Source organism: Manis pentadactyla, chromosome 14 (genome assembly GCF_030020395.1).
Source record: "Manis pentadactyla isolate mManPen7 chromosome 14, mManPen7.hap1, whole genome shotgun sequence".
NCBI classification, from domain to species: domain Eukaryota; kingdom Metazoa; phylum Chordata; class Mammalia; order Pholidota; family Manidae; genus Manis; species Manis pentadactyla.
In genome coordinates, this window is record NC_080032.1 from 35744294 (window position 1) to 35767925 (window position 23632).

The 23632-nt window shown below is 35.9% G+C and overlaps 1 protein-coding gene across 9 annotated transcripts in view; it reads right to left on the minus strand.

Annotated features, from left to right (window-relative positions):
• FBXL2 (F-box and leucine rich repeat protein 2) overlaps positions 1–23632 on the minus strand; it is a 95343-nt gene that overhangs the window by 47727 nt on the left and 23984 nt on the right. For 7 of the 9 annotated variants that reach the window (XR_005026212.2, XR_005026214.2, XM_036892243.2 and 4 more), the window contains 2 exons: positions 2266–2320; positions 1930–2004 (listed from right to left, as the gene is read on the minus strand). The exons of the other annotated variants lie outside the window; for them this stretch is intronic. Coding sequence is in view for 3 of the 7 variants with exons in the window: in XM_036892243.2 (XP_036748138.2) it covers positions 1930–2004; positions 2266–2320 (130 nt within the window). In the remaining 4 variants the exon portion in view is untranslated. The remainder of the gene's footprint in view (positions 1–1929; positions 2005–2265; positions 2321–23632) is intronic. 9 annotated transcript variants of the gene reach the window in all.

Sequence of the window (23632 nt, forward strand, 5' to 3'; positions counted from 1 at the left end):
TATGCACAGTGCTCAGAACAGTGCCTGACATCCAGTAACTACTACCAGTGTATTATAACCCAGTGCTTGGCACCTTCCCTCTTCTCTTGACATATCCACAAATCACCATTTTTGTCCCAAATAAATGAATTTGAGATCATCAGTTCATCCATGGAATGCTTCCAGGGTGACTACTCAGGGGGGGTCCTGTTAGAGACTATGGGAGGCTACAATACTCAGTTCATAATCCAACCTGGATTCAAGGTGTTAGCCCAAAAGGGGAACTAAATAGTATGGACTAGATTGAAACCCCTGTGCCAGCTATTTACAGGTTCATATGTAATTCTTTACAGAACTGGTGAACCAAACTGGTCTCTCCTGAGGGAAGGACTCTTAAGCATTTCTGCAATGTGTTAAGATGCAGTCAGCAGGCAGCTAAACTCTGAAGTCAAGTAAGGCACAGGTAGTGCTATTTATTAGACATAGTATTTTTTCATATCTTAATTTAAAAGTTTTAAATGTGCCCTCCAAAACATTGAATAGTTTGAGAAAACATCAAAGGAAACTGAGGAAACAATAAGACCCACAGAAAAAGAAATATTTTTCAAGGTTTTTTTTAAAACAATGACCTTCCTTTGGTCAGTAGAAATGACTACAATTTCTGAAATTTAGTGTTCTCCTCAACATCATTAAATAAACACAATGAATAAAGATCTAGAGAATCATCAGACTGAAGGGGAATTACATGTCAGCATGTCTGGGTCAGGCATTGTTGCAATCATTGTTGTTAAGTCTGCAAAGGGTATTAAAGTACTTATTCAGGGGCCACAGTCCAAGCCAGGAACTACAGTGTCTCTTTCCGGGACGGGTGTGAAGCCCCAAGTTCCCTGGCGCGCTCCAAGCTCAGAGTTTTGCAAGGTGAAGGGACGGTGGGAAGTCCTACGCTCAGCCCGAGGTGCTATAGGTGCTCTGAGATGGGGCCCAAGACTCAAGCAGCAAATAGCTAGAGGAGGAGGTCGGGGGCCCACAACCAGCCACAGCTCCTGCAGAAACCACGAGCTTAAGTAACCAACAGGAAATTATTTGGGCCATCTCACTGTTAAAAACATTCATTTCCTTAGCCTTTAAAAAAGACACAAAACATAGACTTCGGCAAACATGTTTGATGAACATCCTACACAGGTACTGAATTAAATAAAGTGTAGTTTCTCTCTGTGACTGAGGCGGCTAAACAAAAAATGAGTAGAGGGTAGGTAAGAAACTTCAGAATCTCCAAACCACTAAAACAGCACTCCAGACAATTACTATGTGCAATGCCCCTCATTACTGCCCTCTTTCTTTGGTTATAGACAGGTATTTGATACTAAGTTGCTGAAAAGAAACTTCTCACTTGGTCAGGTTTATCACTCCCAACTGGAGATATTTATGTATTTCTAGATAAATACACCAGAATCCTACAATTATAAAAGGCATAAAAGATTATTTCACTTCTTTACTTTATAGATAATAACACTGAGGCACTGAGAGATTATATGGCTTAAGTGGCCAAGCTGGAGTGACACCTTAGGTCTCCAGCTTCACTCCTGGGTCTGTGCTTCTGCCATTCTTCATTCCTGATGCCAAAACAGAATTCTCAGTGGATCTTTCAGATCAATAAATATTTGTCCAGAGTGTCCTAAGATGAAGGCATTCAACCAGGTGTTAATGATGCAGGTGTGAGGCTTTTAAAAGCTGAGTGGTAAAGCTCAGCTTATAAACATGAAAAGGGGGAAAAGCAATCTGTTACTAATACAGAGCAAAAAGTAATACAAAGCAGAATTTTGGTCTTGATGAATGCAAGTACCTTCCAGGTGTTTTCCCTCTCTGCTCTACCTTGGCTCCTTAATATTAAGAGTGAGCAGTTTACTTATCTTTTTAAAAAGTCTTTTATCTAAAACAAGCCTAACTTACCTCCACATCTGTTTGAAAGTTAAAAAGATCTATTCTTTGCCAGTTGCTTCCATCCAGGGCTAAGATGTTCCAAGCCTGGGAGATAGGAGGTAGAGGAAGAGGAAAAGGGGTGAGAGACATACATTTATTGAGACTATTGAAGGAAGTCATGATTCAGCTATTATTGCATTGCCAAACTTTTATTCCTGACACACATTAAGTTGGTATTAAGATAACAATGTGTTATGTTAAACATAAAAGATGATATTTTAATTTTTAATTGTTTACTTGAACTAAAACATCCTCATTCTAATAAAACTTGATATTTATTGATTAAAAATCTAGTTAATACTCTACCTTGGAAATCTGTGCACATCGGCACAAAGTTACTATATCCAAGAAGGAAAATATTCTAGGAAGAAAGGGAAAACACACAAATGAGATGGTGTTAATGTTTTACAATATTTATAATTTGAAAAATAAAATCTAATGTGCCATCTGGATATATAGTAAGTTTTTTTAAGACTCTTCGATCGATTTGCAATACACAAGTGCACTACAATTTTACTTCACGACTGTGAAACATCAAATGTTTGCACATTCTGAAGCTGCTTTAGGCACACTACACAAATCCCCTTAAAAGAGAATCCATTAAACTTTTATTTCCTTGACATAAACATAGGATAGTTAATCATAACTTGTTCTATTAAAAAACCAACTCTTTAATCTCCCAGGCACTGTGCCTGGTCGAGTTAAATCCTCCTAATTCTCAAATCCTTAACACACAATGCAAACCTCCCATTTGGTGGCAGATGTACCAAACAGGCTCAGATTACCTGAGCCTGAGATAACATGGCGAAAGCTCGATGATAAAACCTGTTTGGTTTTAGTTGTTGTTGTTTTAGAATGTACTTTAATTTGAATACTGAATATGGGTGTCCCTAATGTTCTAGGAATTCATAATAATTAAAATAATATGAAGAGAGAGAAGCTGAAAAGTCATCATCTCCACATCCTTATGAAGAAGTTAAATCAATAAAGAGATGATAACTAAAATGTGAAAGCAAATACCATAAGTCAGTCAGTACTTGCCTCTGATGCTAACTTCCTAACACTAGGATGATACTTCTTTTTAATTAATACTCCTTTTTTAATTGAAGTATCACTGATACTTATATTGGCTTCAAGTATACAACACAGTAAACCCATTTGGTTTTGATGTGTTTGTTCACAAGGCAGCAAGTGGAGCTTATTAGTTGGCAAGGTCGGTAAGTGAGCAGCTTCTCCTGAGCAAAAACTAAGAACCACAAAAGATGGGGAAAGATGGGGAAAAGAAAAGCAGAGAGACGCAAATACAAACTTCATTGACATCAGTAGTGCCCCTAGAGGAAGCAGTAGCTGTGAGCACGGCAGGGGTCTGAGTGACCTCCTGACACTGGCAGTGGAGGAGATGAACTGCTGATGACAGCAGTGACAAATAGCTGTGTGTGCCTCTGTGCTGTGTCATGACAGCTGAAAACAGAGCAGCTTTTCCGTGAGAAGAAAGGCAGATGGGGAAGAGGTCAGAGACAATAATAGGATCTCAATTCTAGTCCTATAGGTAAATATGAAGTCTGTGTGTCTGTGGCTGGAATGGGGAGAAAGGTGCAATAGCAAACAGCCACTTATAAAGTTCTTCAAAATTCTTCAAAGGTAACAGTGGTGTGTTGGACATCCATGGGCTTGGGGAAGGAAAGGAGATCTGTAAAATACCAGAGTATGGTACCCCACAATAATGTGCCCACTAACAGTGCCACAGGGATAGTGATACACAGAAACCATTCTACAATAGAGGCGCTAATAATTTTTTACTGGAAAACAAAGGATAGAAGCCTAAGGGCTGCATTAGCTTAAAAGACTCAGTTGAACCTGCACACAGGAAGACCTGGTGGGTGAAAATGTGTGTGTATATATTTCAGGGTGTCTGCACACCCACATTGCCTCTACGGGAATCCATCTTGCCCCACCCAAAGGCCCTCCTTCCACAGAAGTCCATGTTCTGTGCTGTACGCCCATTCCACAACAGGCCACACTGATTGTCAGCTCTCTAAAAGACCAAACCACATAGAGAAATGAGTATGGTACAGTTGAATCATATCTCATGATGGGGTTGGGTTCTGAAGTGTAAGATGAAGGTGAAATGGAGTTAGCTAAGTTTCCTTTGAAAATCCCTTAAAAATGTACCACTTTGGGAACCACATACTCTATCACCTCTTGGTAATAATAATACTCATAGTTATAATAGTTAACACTGAATATATATTTACCATGTGCTAGCCATAGTTTATATTAGTCATCTGTCACAACAATGCTGAAGTGCTATTATTGTCTCCATTTTACAGAGAAGGACGCTGAACACAAAGAGGTGAAGTAACCTGCTTACACCACACAGATTGTAAAAGCAGAGCTAAGTCTGAACCCATGTAGCTGGCTTGAGAGCCAAAGCCCATTACAATTACATATACTGCCTTAGAAAGTTTAAAACAGCTATTTTCCCTCAGGTTTGGACTAGATGCTATGTTCTTCAACATCAGAGGAAGCAGTTTCTGTTTAGTGAGCATGCTGTATGGAAAACACATGTCTTTAAATGCTAGAATCACAGTAATTTAAGATGGTCACATATTCAGACATGTGAATCAACAGCTGGAACACATTTCTTATACTCACTACTCAACTCGATGGTTTCTGAATGAAAAAGTAGATTGCCTTTAATATTTATATTATTTTCCCTCTTCCCACTCCCCCCATGAATATATGTAATGGAATTTGCACAAATAGGCATGAAAGGACTCCGAACTGCCAAACTGTAGCCTAAGCCAAATTCCCGAGTCGTGGTTCAATGAATAAAACAAATGCCCTGAGTGACAGAGCTGGGACACTGGTAATAGAAACAGTGATAGCTAAAGCAGTCAGAGTAATGGGAAATTGCATTCTGTCTCTCCAAAGCATTTTTTTCTGGAAATTGCTTCTTACTTCAAATGTGATTGTCATGCTTCATTAGGAAAGTATTGCAATGGCAACTTGGTTATACGTAAATAAATACTGGAGTACATAGGAGTGGATGTACTTCTGGAATTTGTATTATGTTCCACTGGTTTGTCTACCTTTGTGCCAGAAGACCTTGTTTTAATTATGAAGCTTTTTAGTAAGTCTTGATGTCTGTTAATATAAGTTCTTCAACTTTGTTCTTCATCAAGATTACCTTGGTTGTTCTTAGGTATCCTTGGTTCTTTGAATTGCCTTTACATTTTAGAATTAGCACATCAACTTCCACAAGAAAACTTTATGAACTTTTTATTGAGATTGCACTGAATTTATAGAAACTTTGGGAGAACTAAGATTTTTACAAAATTAAGTTTTTCAATACAAAAACATATCCCATTATTTATTTAGGAGTTCTTTCATTTTTCATAGTAATTTTTGTAGTTTCCCATGTATACACTCTGTTCATCTTTAGATTTTTTCCCCCTGGTTACATGAGATGTTTTTTCTATTAAAAAGGAAGTTTTAAAATGTCATTTTCTAATTGTTGCTAATAAATACAGTTAATTTTCATTTATTTACCTTATATCCAGCAATATTTCCAAAATCATTTATATATTCTAAAGATTTTCTACATATAAAATCAATTCATTTGTGAATAATGACAATTTTTTCCCTTTCCAATAATTATACTTATTTCTTTTTCTTGCCTTATTGAAGTGGCTATGACCTTAACATTATGAAATGGTAATGAACGAATCTTTTTCTCATTCCCATCTCAGAGAAGAAGCGGTCCCTCTTTAATAATTGATTATGATGTTTATGACAGGGTTTTCTTTTTCTGTTTTATCAATTTTAAGTTCCTTAGTTACATTCTATATAAAGTATCTCAGTTTTCTATGTGCATGATTTTAACATTTGCTTACTCCGTTTTAAAAAACTATTAAAAATAAGAGCAGATAGTACATAGAGTTCCCATATATTACCTCCCATCTTGACACAGTTTCCTCTATTATTGACATCTTGCATTAGTGTGGTACATTTGTTACAGTTAATAAACTAGTATTAACAGTCCACTTATGTATGGATTTTTTTCAATAAACATATTGGAAAAAATTTTTTGAGATTTTTTCAACCATTAAAAAAAATCTCATCTGAACCATATAGCCCTAGAATATCGAAAAAATTAAGAAAAAGGTATGTCATCAATGCATAAAATATATGTAGACACCAGTCTATTTTACCATTTACTACCACAAAAATACACTAATTATAAAAAGTTAAAATTTATCAAAACTTACCCACACAAACACAGATCACACATGGCACCACTCAGTCAAGAGAAATGTAAGTGACACATAAAACAAACAAAATATGTTAACCAACTGCTGTTGCTATTGGTAAGGCTTCTAGTCAACAGTAGGATATTAGTTGTTAAGTTTTGGGGAGTCAAAAGTTTAACACAGATTTCTGACTGCACAGGGGGTCAGTACTCCTAACCCCTACCTTGTTAAAGGGTAAAATGTATTTTCTCTGTTAAATTGCTTTTGTTCCTTTGCCAAAGATCAACTGCGAATATTTCCATGCTTCTATTTCTGGACTTTCTATTCTGTTCCAGTGATCTATTTGTGTATTATTTTGCCAAAACCACACTATCGTGACTACTGTAGCTTTACATTAATTCTTTAAGTTGAGTAGTGTCAGTCCTCTTTGTTCTTCTTCAGTATTGTAGTGGCTTTTTTGTGTCTTTGTCTTTCCATATAAACTTTAGAATGAGTTTGTCAATACCCACAAAATAACTTAGTGATATTTTAACTGGGATGGACTTGATTCCATAGATCAACTTGGGAAGAATTAATATTTTAACAATATTGAGTCTTTTAATCCATGAATATGAAATATCTCTCCAGTTATTTAGAACTCCTTTGATTTCTTCACTAGAGTTTTGGAGTTTTCATTATATATATCTTGTATAAATTTTGCTAGATTAAACTGAATTATTTTTGGTGCTAATGTAAATGGTGTACTTTTAACTTTAGTGTCCAGTTGTTCACTGCTGGCATTTGGTAAAGCAATAACCTTTTGCAAATTAACCTTGGATCCTACAACCTTATTATAACTCCTTATTAGTTAACAGAATATTTTGTCAAGTCTTTGGGATTTTCTACATACACAATCATGTCATCTACAAACAACCAGTTTTACTTTTTCCTTCCCAATGTGTATCTTCTTTTCTTAAGTAATTGCATTGGCTAAGAATTCCAGCACTACGATGAATAGGGGTGGTAAGAGGGGACATTCTTTTCCTGTTTCTGATCTTGGGAAGAAACCACCCAGTTTCTCACCATTAAGTATACTGTTGGCTATAGATTTTTTGTGGCTGTTCTTGATCAAGTTGAGGAAGTTCTCCTTTATTCTTGGTTTTATTAGAGTTTTCATCATGAATGGAGTGTTAGAATTTGTAAAATGCTTTTTCTGCATCTACTGATATGACCATGATTTTTTCTTCTTTAGACCACTGATGTAATGGATTACCTTAAATTTTTGTATAATGTTGAAGCATCCTTGCATACCTCAAATAAAACCCACTTGGTTCTGGTGTGTAATCCTTTTTATACATTGTTTGATCTATTATTTTGTTGAAGATTTTTGCATGTTCATGAGACATACTGTTCTACTGTTTTTCTTTCTGTAATGTTTTTATCTAGTTTGGATATTAGAGTAATGCTGGCTTCACAGAATGAATTAGGAAGTGTTCTGTTTCTATTTTCTGGATGACACTGTAAAGAACTGGTATAATTCATTTCCTATATGTTTGGTAAAATTCATTAATGAAACCATCTGGATCTGGTACTTCCTGTTTTGGAAGGTAATTAATGACTGATTAAACTTATTTAATAGATATATGTCTATTCAGTTTATTTCTTCTTGTGTGTGCTTTGGTAGTTGTGTCTTTCAAGGAATTGATCCATTTCATCTAAATTATCAAATTTGTGGATGTAAGAGGTTATCATAATATTCCTTTATCATTTTAATGTCCATGAGATCAGCTCTGATGAACCCTCTTTCACTTCTGATATTAGTAATTTGTGTCTTCTCTCTCTCATTCTTGGTAAACCTGGCTAGAGATTTATCAATTTATTAATCTTTTCAAAGAACCAACTTTTGGTTTCATTTTCTGTTTTCAATTTCATTGATTTCTGCTTCAGTTTTTATTATTTCCCTTCTTTTGTTTGCTTTAGACTTCATTGCTCTTCTTTCTCTAGTTTCCTAAAATGGAAGCTCAGATTATTGAGGTGAATTACACTGTTTGATTTTTTCAAATATACACACCTGGAACAAAGCCCATTATTTATGATATTTAGGTTATGATTATTAGGCCTTTTATATACTGCTGGATTTGATTTGCTAATTTTGTTTAGGATTTTTAAGTCTATGTTCGTAACAAATATTGGCCTATAATTTCCCTTTCTTAAAACATCCTCATTCAGTTTGGAATCAGGGTTATACTCATAAAATTCTCTCTATACTTTGAAATAGTCTGTGTAAAACTTTAGTATTATTTCTTCATTAAATGTTTCGAAAAATTCACAGAGAAGCTTTCCAGGCTTGGAATGCTCTCCGTAGGATGATTTATGAATTTTATTTCTTTAATAGATAACTCTTCAATGTGGTACATAGACACAAGGGAATATTATTCAGCCATAAAAGGAAAACAAATCCTACCATTTTCAACAACACGATGGAGCTAGAGGGTATTATCCTCAGTGAAATAAGCCAGGCAGAGAAAGGCAAGTACCAAATGATTTCACTCATTTGTGGAGTATAACAACAAAGCAAAACTGAAGGAACAAAACAGCAGCAGACTCACAGACTCCAAGGGTCTAGTGGTTACCAAAGGGAAGGGTGGGGAGGGTGGGTGGGCAGGGAGGGAAAAGGGGATTAAGGGGCATTATAATTAGCACTCATGATATAGCTAGGTCACGGGGAAGGTGGTACAGAACCACACACAAGTAATGACTGTATAGCATCTTAGTACATTGATGGACCATGATTGCAATGGTGTGGGGCAGGGGACTTGATAATATGGGTGAATGTTGAAGCCACAATGTTGCTCATGTAAAACCTTCATAAGATTGTGTATCAATGATACTTCTTCAGATTCTCTGTTTAATCTTCTCTTGGTTTCAGAAAGTTGTGTTTCTTCAAGGAATTTGCCCAGTTTACCTAATCTCCTACAGTTGTCAAATGTATTCCATATAATGTCCATAGTACTTCTTAAAATGGTAATGTCCCCTCCCATTTTTTTTTTTTTTTTGTAATTTCTGGTTCTGGTTTTATCTTTATCAGTCAAGTTGGAGCATTATCAATTTTAGTATTACAGATTAACTTTGTTGATTTTTCCATTTCATTAATCTGTGCTCTCTTCTTTCTCAATTCTTTCATTACACTTTCTTTGAATTTATTTTCTGTGTTTTTCTAGTACATGAGATGGAACTTTTGATCACTGATTTCATCCCTTTTCTACTGTATGCATTTAGAGCATTTCCCTCTAAGCTCTATCCCACACATTTTGATAATCCATACTGTTATTATTATTTAGTTTGAAATACTTTCTAATTTCCATTGTGATAGCTTCTTTGTTCCATGGATTTAGAGATGTGTAGCTTAAAATCTTACCTTTCTGTTACTGATTTCTAGATTAGTTCCACTGTGTTCATAGCACATACTCTTACTCTACATGCTTTCAATTCTTTGAAATCTGTTGTGATTTACTTTATGGTTCAACATGTAATCCATTTTGATAAATATTCCATTTGCACTTAAAAATAATGTTTCTCCTGAAGTTACTGGATGTAGTGTCCTATATATGTCCCGTTGGTTAACTGTATGTTCAAATCCCTCCTAAACTTCCTGATTTTTTTGTCTGATAATTTAATCAGTTACTGAGAGGGGTACATTAAACTCGACATATGATTATTTGTCCATTTCTCCTATTAGTTCTGTTAAGTTTTGCTTTACATAATTTCAGCTTATTTTATTAAATTCATAAAACTTAAGGTTAATGTTATCCAATTGACTGACCTTTTTATTGTCAAGAAATGTCCCTCTTTATGTCTAGTATATTCTTGCCTTAAAGTCTACCTTGTTAATGTTAACATAACAACAGCTTTTTCTGTTAATGTCTCTTTTGCTTTCAACCAAACTGTGTGTCTCCTGTAATTTTTAAAACTCCAGTTTAACAGTTTGTCTTTTGATAGGAGTGTTAAACTCACTTATATTTAATATAATCATGAATACAGCTTAAATCTACCATCTTGCTATTTTTTTTTCTATTTTTCCCATCTGTTCTTTGTTCCTTTATTCTACTTTTAAGACATCTTTGAATCAAACCATTGAATATATTTATATAGTTTTGGTGGTTGCTCTGATTACAGTACACATCCCCATTACACTTTACTTTGCATTAATATTATACCTCTACCACCACAATAACAGTATACTTGTATTTAATACTTTATCTTTTGTGCCAACAGTCATATATTTTAGTTGACATGTATGATAAACCTAACAATGCAATGTTAGAATTTTTGCTTTAAAGTCAATTATCTCGTTGATAATTGACTTTAAAGGTATTTTATATTTACCCACATATTTACCATGTCTGGTGTGTATTCTTTATTCTTTTCCATGAGTTTCATTTCCCTTCAGCTTAAAAAACTTCCCTTTGGCATTTCTCATAGTATGGGAATGTTGGTGATAAATTATCTCAGCTTTTGTTTTCCTGAACATGTTTTTATTTTTAAAAAGTAATTTTGTTAAACATATAATTTTATTTTGAAAGACTTTTTTCTCCTTTTCTTTCTGTACTTTAAATATTTCATTACATTGTCTTTTGTTCTGAATTATTTCTCACACAAAATCAATGAACATTCGTATCATTATTCCCCCATATATATGTGTGTGTCTTCTCTCTGTCATAGTTTAAGATTTCTTTTGATCTTTGGTTTTCAGTAACTTGACTACATCGTGCCTAGATGCATTTTTCATTATATTCATTCACTTGGCATTCATTGAGATTCTTGAACTGTAGATTATCTGTCATCAGATTTGGAAAATTTGGAGCTATTATTTCTTCAAATATTTGTTAGCCCCATTCTTTCTCTAGGCCTCCAATTAATTACATGTGTGTTACACCATTTGATATTACCTGAAGTTGTTGACGATGTGTTAATTTTTTTCAATCTTTTTCTCTATGTCTGCCTGGATTATTTCTATTAACCTTTCTTGAAGTTCACTGATCCTTTCTTTTGCAGTGTCCTATCTGTTAAAAAGCCTATCCAGTGATTTTTTTACATTGTATTTTCAAATTCTGGAATTCTCACTTGATTCTTTTTAGTTTCCACATGTCTCTTGAAATATCCCATCTCTTCACTCATTATAGCCATCTTTTTCTGTAAGTAATATATTTGTAATAGTTGACTTAAAATTCAAATTTACTAATTCGAATAACTGGGTCATCTAAAAGTCTGCTTACACTGATTGCTTTCTCTTGCTTATGGGTCACACTTTGTATTGCTATTACCCAGAGTGCAAGCCCTTTCCTCTGTCTAGAGGTTAAGGTTAGTGTCTACTAATTCAGAATCCTTCTTGAGCTAAGCTGAACTGAGTCACAGCTAAAATTAAATTTAGATCACTTGTGTTTGGCTCAATCCCCAGCCTCCTAGGCCATATTTAAAAAAATCTTGTCAGTGTATGATTTAGAAGGGGGTTAGCTGCAGTTTCGGACAGCTGATTTGCCCTTGGATTCAAGTCTGGCAAGGATTCTGAATCCCATCACTGAAAGAATGTGAAGGCTTAGATCACTTCTCTCTGCATACAAGCCTCTCTTCCACTGCTGCCTTCTTGGCAAAACTTGGTGGGGGCAGGGAAGAGCAGAGAGAAACTAAAGGGGGAGAATTTCTAGGCCAAATTATTTGCCCTTGCTTTGGATCTCAAAGGATGGGTGATTTAGCCTCTCTATCTAAAGCAGGCCCACCTGTACCATGATTAGCCATCTACCACCTCATATAGAAGCTGTTGTGGTTCTTTACTCATTATAAGGGCTTGTCTTTCTGTGAAATTCAATTTATTCAGATTTCCTCTTGTCCACTGCTCTTTGCCTACCTGTAGAAAGTATGATTTTAAAATTCTGTCTATTAATTTTTGTGATTATCATGGAACCAAAAGTATTTCATGTCCTTCCTAAACACAAGTAGAAGTCTCTATAATAATGTTTTTTATCTTGAGGTCTATTTTATTTTATATTACTTTTTCTAAAGTCTAAAGTTAACCAATATATCTACTCAACAACCTTAAATCACTTTAATCACTCTCTTCCAATCATCCAACTAAAATCGACTATTTTAGTTCCTGTTTTCACCAAATATTGCATATAATAATTATTACCAATTATTTCCTATCTTTTTCTAAAGTCAATACTTATCAGATTTACCCATGATTCCATTTTGCTTATGACTGCTTCCTGTTTCTCATACATTCATTCTGAGATCAAATTTATTAAGATTTATGTTTTAACAGGTCTTTCAGATAGGTGAGTTCTAAAAGTTGGAAGATTTTTTTTCACTGTGATTATAAAAATTAGGGTAAAAGTCACATAACAAATTTAATCATTTAAAAGTACATAATTCAGTGATACATAGTCCACTTGCAATGTTGTACAAAAATCACTTTTATCTAGTTTCAAAATACTTTCATCACCTCAAATGAAAACACCATACCACCCATCAAACAGCCACTCCTCTATTCCCCACTTCCCTTAACCCCTGACAACCACCAATTCACTTTTTGTCTCCATAGATTTACCTATTCTGGATTCTTCATATAAATTGAGTCACAAAATGTGTGACCTTTTCTTCATTTCTTAGCAAAATGTTTTTAAGTCCATCCAGGTTGTAGCATGTATCAGTACCTCTTTCCTTTTATGTCTGAAAAATATCCCATTGTATCTATATATTTATACCACAGTCGTTTATTGATTCATTATTGATGGACATATGGGTTGTTTCCACATTTTGGCTATTATGAGTAATGATGCTGTGAATCTTTGTGTACAATTATTTGTTTGACTTTTCAATTCTTTTGAGGTTATATGTAGGAGTGGAATTTCTGGGTCATATAGTATTCTACATTTAACTTTTTGAAGAACTGCCAAAACTGTTTTCCACAGTGGCTGCCCCATTTTATGGAAAAACTTATTTCATCCTTATTTTAGAATGATAATTTAGCTGGGTAAAGAATTCTAGGTTTACATTTCCACTGGCACATGGAAAATACTTTCCCACTCTTTGCTTCTATTTTTACTGATGAGAGATCTATTGTCAGTTTAATTGCTAATCCTCATAGATAATATTACTCAACTTGCAGATTTAAGCCTCCTTTGTTGAACTTCTACTACTCAATTATGTCTAGGTATGAGTTTATCTTTATTGATCCTGTTATGGCTCATTGTACTACTTCAACTTGAGGATTCATATTTTTAACCCACTCTGAAAATTTTTCAAACACTATTGCCTCAACTATTACCCCTTCCACATTTTCTCTATTCCTCATCTATACTTTACTTTACACATATGTTGAATTACCTAATCCTATCTTCTGGGTCTCTAACCTTTTTATATTTCTGTATCTTCATCTTTCTATGCTGAACTATGTGTAAATTTCCATCTCTATTTTTCAGCTTTCAAATTCCCTTTTCACATTGATTTAATAGCTATTTAGTCCACTTATTTCCCTTTATGGATTTTTTCCTCTAGGTAACTTGTAATATTTTTATCATGACCTCATTTTCATTTGATGATAGGTGTGTGGAAAGCTCATGCATGATGGTTTGTGAAATGTCCTTTAAAATTGTTTACATTGACTCTGACAATTTCTCCCAAAGTTTTTATCTTTCTTCCATTAATTTTACATTAGTTTCTAAGCTTTGAATTTCTGAATCATCCACATATGGTATCAGATTTCTCAAGAAAGTCTTTTTCCTCTTTACCGAGAGCCCTAAGCAGAAAAAAAGGATTTTGTTTGTTTTCTGGTTTTTTTTTCAGTCCCATCTTATATGGTATAGAGATCTCTATTATGTAGTGATCCTAAATTCAATTCCTTTCCTTGCAAATCTAAGACACCATCCTCTTCCTCTGGCATTAAAATCCTAGTCACTACTATTATAAACAGCCTAGTAGCTGGTTTGGTAATGACTCCAGTTATGAGTACACTAGGATTCTTTCTTTCTTGAACTATGTATTGACTTTTTTGTTTTATAGTAACCATTGTTTCTGTTCGTGTTTTCACGCTGGCCCAATTATGTTATAGGATCCAGAAGTCAGGATCCTTTTCTTTAATGACAATTAACAGCATGGTATATAGAATACTCTACAGGGTAGAATACCAACAACGTTCACTTGCATTCATATAGCAATGAAAACTAGGTACATGAGCTATTTTTTATTAAACACATGATCTATAGTGTTGATTTCTGTTAAACTGGAAGTTTGTTGCTCTGAATAGAATAAAAATTATATGCCTTATCTTTCCAGAAAGATACATGAATATTTGTGAGGTGTTTTTGATAAAGTATAAGGTGCATCCTAACAGTTGTTTTTTGACTGAAGAGCAGTAAGTTTAGAAGGAAGAACATGAGATATGAAGCTAACAGGTCTTGGCTGAAGTCTCAGACCCACATAGATCAAGTCATTCGACCTTTGAGCATCTGTAAAAATAATGATTAAAACATGTCTATCTACTTCAGAAGATTATTTTGAATATCAAGTGATAATTATAAAATTTCTATGCAAGAAACATTCCTTTTTCTCCCACAAATAATAACAATTAGTAAACTTTAGGTTGAATGGATGGTACAAACTGAGAAAAATCTTTTAAAATTTAATGAACAGAAATATCAAAACAGGCAGACACTTAACAATACTTTAAGGAAGCGTGGGGGAGTTTTATCACAAGAATGTCAGTTGTTCTGCTAGGGATCACTGTGGATACAAGCAACAGTGAGCCCCAGAATATGACCACTTGCAGCATTTCTGTATTTACAAACTTCCTCCATATCCTTAGGTCAGCTAGGATAACAAAAAAGTGATGCCATGCCCTCCCTACCTTCTTCAAAGAACAACGTACTTAGAAGTAATGCCTTACTTAATAATTACTTAGAGTAATGCCTCCAGAGATGAAATATAGGCTTAGCTCTTGTGCAACTGACTAGTCTTTGAAGTGTAGATACAGAAGGCAACTTTTTTTCTAAAGAACACTAAGTCTGTGCTTGTATAACCAGGATACATGAGCAAACAGAAAACAATTATGTTCTTTATGCAAATGTTAAATTTTGGGTTTCAGAGTATTGGTTTAACAATACTATCTAAAAGAGAAAGCCTTTTAATGCCATGATTTTTTTTTTAGGGCATCTTCGAAGAACTCAACTATAAAACACATACATTTACCCAAACTGCTGAGATGAGAAAATATTGAAACTGAATCACCACTTTTTCTCCCTCTGGTCTAACCCCATCAGATTAGATTTTCTGAAAGACAGATTTTCTGAAAGGAAATCAGATTAAATGTTATATTAATCCTCACTGAATAATAATTATGAGGTAGCACTAACAGAGTTAACCACCACTTAAGAAATGTTTCCAAATTATAGACACTGTTTATTACACTTGTTATCTCAGAGTGCAAAAGCTTACAGTATGTTAAAGGGAGATTTATCTTTTTCCTTAGGCATCCTTTTATTGTGCACTTGCTGAAACTATCAAGGTGTCTAATCTATATAATTTAAATTAATTTAAAATCAAATAAAGACAGAGATTCAAGATGGCGGCGTGAGAGGTGAGACGGAGAGCTCCTCTCAAAACCACAAATAGTATGAAAATGTAGTTAATTGATACAACTAACCCTAAAACAGCAACAAGAAAGAAGGCTGAACCAGACTGCATGCAGACCTCAGGAACAGAGCACATGTCAGGGTAACATACAAAAGCCCTAATCCAGCAGGACCCAAGCCCTTCCCCCACCCCAGCTCACCAGCAGGAGGAAGAGAAACGGAGCTGGGGAAGGGGTGGAAGCCTAGAACTGCTGAACACCAAGCCCTGGAGGTCTGCTTTGGGAGCAGAAACCTACACTGTGTGGTGCTCTGGACATTGGGGAGCTCAGACAGGTGGAGTGCTTGAGAGACTGAGATTGCGGCCATTTGTGGAGGAGGGGATCCACACCCACCACTCAGGGACAAAGGAAAGGCAGGTGGTCTGAGAGGCTTCCTACCAGCAAGAGGGCTGCTGAAGGGGCGGGGTTTGCAGGGAGCTTGCTGCACGGGGGAGGGGAGAGCTGGATAAGGTTATATGGTTGTGCTCTGCCCAGCAGGTTGGGAACTTTGGGGAGCTTCAGGTGCCCCATCCCCCTGGCTGCCTACTTAGCTCCGAGGCCCCTCACTGTGATATGCAGCCTGCTGCGCCTCCCTCCGAACCTGCCGGCACCGGTTTGCAAACAGACAGTCACTGTGCAGGTGTCAGGCCAGCCAGAGGGAGGCCCTACCTACAACAGCTAGAGACACAAAGCAAAGAGACTTACACCGGTGTGCTCAGCCCACTGGCTCTGACACTTGAGACAGGCACCACAGACGGGAATCAGGAAACAGATCTTTCCTCCCCCAAGGCATCAGCTCTGCTCCCCTATGACCCCCAACCTCACTCTAGGGGATGAGCAGCTCGAGAGACTGGAGCTTCTGGGCACTAGTGGGCACCACACAGAAATACGAAACATCAAAAGAACATGGTTCAGACCAACATCTCACAAACCCCAGGAAAGGGTCAAATGAAATCGAACTCACCAATCTGCCTGAAAGAGAGTTCAAAATAAAAATCATAAACATGCTTATGGAGGTACAGAAAAATATTCAAGAACTCAGGAACAAATTTAAGTCAGAGATTCATATCTGAAATGAAACATACAATGGAGGGGTTTAAAAGCAGATTAGATGTAGTAGAAAAGATAGTAAATGGAAGAGAAATTAAAGAAGACAAATACAAAGAAGCTGAGGCACAGAGAGAGAAAAGAATCTCTAAGAATGAAACAATATTGAGAGAACTGTGTGACCAATCCAAACAGAACAATATTCATATTATAGGGGTACCAGAAGAAGAAGAGAGAGAAAAAGGGAAAGAAAGTGTCATTGAGGAGGTAATTGCTGAAAACTTCCCCAATCTGGGGAAGGAGATAGTCTCTCAGGCCATGGAGGTGCACAGATCTCCCAATACAAGGGACCCAAGGAAGACAACATCAAGATATATAATAATTAAAATGGAAAACATCAAGGATAAAGACAGACTTTTAAAAGCAGCCAGAGAGAGAAAAAAGATCACATACAAAGGAAAACCCATCAGGCTATCATCAGACTTCTCAACAGAAACCTTACAGGCCAGAGGGAGTGGAATGATAAATTTAATGCAGTGAAGTAGAAGGGCCTTGAACCAAGAATACTATACCGGCAAGGTTATCATTTAAATCTGAAGGAGGGAATTAAACAATTTTCAGGTAAGAAAAAATTGAGAGAATTTACCTCCCACAAACCACCTTTACAGTGCATTTTGGAGGGACTCCTATAGATGGAAGTATTCCTAAGGCTAAATAGATGCCACCCAAGGGATAGACAAAGAGTACAGAATATGATTCATATCATACAAAGAATGGAGGAGGAAGAAAAAGGAGAAAAAAAAAGAACCTTTAGGTTGTGTTTGTAATAGCACACAAAGTGAGTTAAATTAGACTGTTAGATAGTAAGGGAATTACCCTTGAACCTTTGGTAGCCATGACTCTAAAGACTGCAATGGCAATAAGTATATACCTATTGATAATCACCCTAAATGTAAATGATCTGAATGCACCAATCAAAAGAGATAGAGTTACTGAATGGATAAAAAAAACAAGTCCCATCTATATGCTGCCTACAAGAGAATCACTTCAAACCCAAGACATACACAGACTGAAAGTAAAGGGATGGGAAAAGATATTTCATGCAACAAACAGGGAGAAAAAAGCAGGAGATGCAGTACTTGTATCAGACAAAATAGACTTCAAAACAAAGAAAGTAACAAGAGACCAAGAAGGACATTACATAATGATAAAGGGTTCAGTCCAACAAGAGGATATAACTATTATAATTATCTATGCACCAAACACAGGATCACCTACATATGTGAAACAAATACTAAAAGAATTAAAGGGGGAAATAGAATGCAATGCATTCATTTTACGAGACTTCAATACACCACTCACTCCCAAGGACAGATCGACCAGACAGAAAATAAGTAAAGAGACAGAGGCACTGAACAATGTTATTACGACAGATAGACCTAACGGACATCTACAGAAAACTCCATCCAAAAGCAACAGGATACACATTCTTTTCAAGTGCACATGAAACATTTTCAAGAATAGATCATATACTAGGCCACAAAAAGAACATCAGTAAATTCAAAAAGATTGAAATTATACCAACCAGCTTCTCAGATCACAAAGGTATGAAACTAGAAATAATTACACAAAGAAAAGGAAAAAGCCCACAAACACATGGAGGCTTAACAACATGCTCCTAAATAATCAATGGGTCAATGGACAAATAAAAACAGAGATCAAGCAATATATGGAGACAAATGACAACAATAATTCAACAACACGAAATCTGTGGGATGCAGCAAAGGCTGTGCTAAGAAGGAACTATATTGCAATATAGGCCTACCTCAGGAAAGAAGAACAATCCAAAATGAACAGTCTAAACTCACAATTAATGAAACTAGAAAAGGAAGAACAAATGAGGCCCAAAGTCAGTAGAAGGAGGGCATAATAAAGATTAAAGCAGAAATAAATAAAACTGAGAAGAATAAAACAATAGAAAGAATCAGTGAATGCAGGAGCTGGTTCTTTGAGAAAACAAACAAAACAGATAAACCCCTAGCCAGACTTATCAAGAAAAAAAGAGACTCTATACACATAAACAGAATCAAAAATGAGAGAGAAAAAATCACTACAGACACCACAGAAATACAAAGAATTATGAGAGAATACTACAAAAATTTATATGGTAACAAACTGGATAACCTAGAAGAAATGGAGGACTTTCTAGAAAAATACAACCTTCCAAGGCTGACCTAGGAAGAAACAGAAAATCTGAATAGACCAATTACCAGCAAAGAAATTGAACTGGTAATCAGAAAACTACCTAATAACAAAAACATATCCCAGATGGTTTCACTGCTGAATTTTATCAAACATTTAGTGAAGACGTAATATCCATCCTCCTTAAAGTTTTCCAAAAAGTAGAAGAGGAGAGAATACACCCAAACTCATTATATGAGCCCAACATCACTCTAATACCAAAACCAGGCAAAGACACCACAAAAAAAGAAAATTACAGACCAATATCCCTAATGAACATAGATGCAAAAATACTCAACAAAATATTAGGAAACCAAATTCAAAAATATATCAAAAAGATCATCCATCATGATCAAGTGGGATTCATCCTAAGGATGCAAGGATGGTACAATATTCAAAAATCCATCAACATCATCCACTACATCAACAAAAAGAAGTGCAATAACCACATGATCATCTCCATAGACGCTGAAAAAGCATTTGACAAAATTCAACATTCATTCATGATAAAAACTCTCAACAAAATGGGTATAGAGGGCAAGTACCTCAACATAATAAAGGCCATATATGACAAACCCACAGCCAACATTATACTTAGCAGCGAGAAGCTGAAAGCTTTTCCTTTAAGATCGGGAACAAGACAAGGATGCCCACTCTTCCCACTTGTATTCAACATAGTTCTGGAGGTCCTAGTCATGGCATCATGGCATCAGACAATACAAAGAAATAAAAGGCATCCAGATTGGCAAGGAAGAAGTCAAACTGTTGCTGTTTGCAGATGACATGATATTGTACATAAAAAACCCTAAAGAATCCACTCCAAAACTACTAGATCACATCGATCACATCGAGAGGGATAGAAGGGGCAGAGACATGATCAGGAACCAAATCTCCAGCACAGAGACTCACAAACAAGGGGAATATCACAAGGCATAGAGGTTCTCCATGAGGAGCTAAGAGATCAAGCTCTATATGGGGTACCCCCTGCCCTGGGGCTCTGTACCAGGAAGATGAGACCCCATAATGTCTGGCTTTGAAAATGAGCAGGGCTTAAATCTGAAAGAGCTGGAAGGCTATATGAAATGGCGACTCTGCTCTCATATAGCCAGTGCACTGTACCACTCACTCCAAGACCCAGCACATAGGCAGCATTCTGGGTTATACATGAGATTTATTGACTAGTTTTAGGGCATGTGCCAATGGGGCAGGAATCTGTAGGAACTTTCTTCAGGAATGGAAGTGCTGGCAGTCACCATATTTCTTGCCCTCTTTCAGCTTTGCTGGCCCAGTGCTGCAGGAGCCAGTTTTGACACTCTCCAGCTACCTTGCTAGTACTGCCTGCCTGCTCCGGCACCCCATGCTGCAGGCACCCCTCCAAAGTGATTCCCACCCCACCACATCCAGTGCATCCTCAGCCATGCCTGGTGCCTTTCCAACAAAATTTCTGCACCAGGAATGAGGGGAAGCCCTGTCCACCATCATGCTCACAACACTTGTGGCTGAGCCTCTCACCCTTGGGGGCTAACTTCACCCGCCAGCAGGACCTCAACAGTTGCAGCCAGGCCTCTCAGTCAGTTGTGCCCAAGTCCAGTCCTACCTACCAGTACATCTTTTAATTTTTTTTAAGTCAGATTTACTGTGTTACGGAACATAAATCCAGAACAAACACCAGAAATTACAAAATGCTTGAAGGACATGTAGGCACATTCAAGAGATAGAGAAAACATGGCCTTGACGTTATTAGGGTGAGCCTTAGGCTGAAGCATGTGAAAAAAAGGGGTTAGCAAAGGAGACACTTTCAAAAAGCAGACTGAACACAGGAGAGAGCAAATTAGAAAATGATACTTTCAGGGACTGGAAGTAAATCAAGACACCAGAATTTACAAGGAAGTTGGCAAAGATTGAGACATGAGATAGAATAAGAGATAATAAATGGACAATTCTGGGAGAATAATTTAAGTCTTAACAATTTAAGTAGACTTTACACTAAAGGCCATACAAAAGAATTTAAGCAGGACAGAGGCAGAAGTCATAAGATAAAAAAGAAGTAACAAAATAGAAAACCATAGTAATAATCATAGTGAATAAAAGATTAGTTTTAATCATTAAAACCCCAAATTGCCCTCTTGTAAAGATTATTAAATTGGGACAATATTTGGAAAACTGGATGAAGAAAAAAACATACAAGAAACAGTAGTATTAAAAACAAGAGAAAAAACCTACAAATCAAGAAGCAACCCAAAAGGCAAAAAATATAAACATGCATTTCACTATAGAAGAAATAAATGTGACTGATAAATATGTAAACAGATGCTCAACATGACTAGAATTCAGGAACATTCAAATAAAGAGCACAATGAGATGCTATTCTACACTTCAAAGATTTAACAACACTAAATGTTGCAAAGGAGTGACTAAACAGAATCTTTTATCCAGTGTTTGTATGACTATAAACTGACAATACAACTTTGGAAAACAATTTACTACTACTATATAAATTTAAAGTATAGCCTATAACCCCCAGCAACTGGACTCCTAGGGAAACTTTTGTATATTTGTACCAGGAGGCATCTACCAGATGTTCACAGCAGCACTGCATTTATTAACAAAACACTGGAAACCCAAGTACTCATCAAAGGAAGAATCAATAAGTAAATTTGGATATAGTAAAAAAAATGGAATATTATATACCAGTAAACATGAATGAATAACAGCCAAACAGAGTATCATTGGATCACTCTTAGTAACATAATTTTGAGTGAAAATCATGTCTCAGAAGATATGATATAAATATTTTTTACTAAGTTAATAAACAAGCAAAAGTAAACATTATATTGTTTAGTCAAATACATTTAAGATAAAAAAACTTTAAAGAAGGGAATCATAAATACAAAGTTCACAACAATATTAACTTAAAGATGGGGAGTGGGAAGGGAATGCACGGATCAGTAATGAAGTACATTGTTAACCAAGAATTATGAGTAATCCAATTTAACTAGTTAAAAAAAAAAAAGCTGAAGTCTGTAATACATACCTCTGTATATACATCCCTATATAGATATATATATCTCTTTGCAATATATGTTAGTAAACTCCTAGGAATGGAATTTGTATATAAGTACATTTAGCATTTGGAAGTTTTCTTCATGGCCGCATAGAATGGCTACAACAATTCATATTTTCACTGCTAAAGCATCTAAGAGTGTCTGTCTCTTACCTCCTTGCCAAAACATGGTATTATCCAACTTTTGGTTTTTGCCAGTCAGATAACTAGTATCTCCTTATTTTGATTTGTATTAAAACATGGGTCAGATTGAGCATCTTTTTATACACTTATTGGCCGTCTGTATTTGCTCATACCCTGTTCAGAGTTAATCCACCTTATTATTATTTTCTAAGTTCTTTTCTTTGTACATTGAAGAACACAGTCTTGCTTATAATATATATTCTAATTATTCACTAATCACTCTGCTCTTTACCTTTGGTATGGTGTATTTTGCCATAGTTTACTATTCACAGAGTTAAATTTACCAATCTCTTCTGTTTTAACTATTTAATTCACAGCTAACTGAATAGGTCTCTACCTTATCACTTCCCAGTGATAAAATTCTGCAGCAGAATGTACTAGTTCTTCCTTACCTGTGGATCTTTATTGGTGTTTAATGCCACCTCAATGTAGTTAAAAAATCCAAGGGCATCATCAGAGTTTTAAATGTATAAGCATAACCCCAACCCAGACTAGAGAAAAATATGCTTCTGCCACAATTTGGACTTAGATGCCAATCTTAAAATTTGTATATTATAGTACACAGAGGTCATGAAAAGGAGGGGCCTTTACACTTCTGAATCTGATTTCAACACACATTAATTCAGTCCTATACTGATTCATGCAAAGTAAAAGACAATAAAAATAAACAAACCAAAAATATTAATGAAAATGAAAAATCTGCATAGCTGGTTAAACTTGAATTTGCAGTATATACCCCCAAAAGAGCATCTTACCTGTTAGCTACCTTGAAATATATATATATATATATGTATGTATGTATGTATATAAGGCATCCCAGTAGGAGGGGAAAGCACCAGTCCTTGAAGAAGTCCATGGGCTGCTGAGGACAGCCAGAAGTAAGAACACCCACTCAATGGCACCCAAAACAGGAATGAGCCCCACTGCACTGCTCCCCAAGGTCCCAGAGTCACACATAAGCCCTGGGTTGTAACTGCGTGACTGTGACAAAACCACAGTTATTTTCACTCAGGGAATTGGCTTATAAATTTTAGAAGAGTAAAATTTGAAAATGCATGTACTAGTCATTTTATAATTTTCCCTAGCAAACTATTAAAACTCTAAATTAGCCAACAGACACAGGAAAAGATGCTCCACATCGCTAGTCATCAGAGAAATGCAATTTAAAACCACAATGAGATATCACCTCGCCTCACCAGTAAGGATCACCACCATCCAAAAGACAAACAACAACCAGTGTTG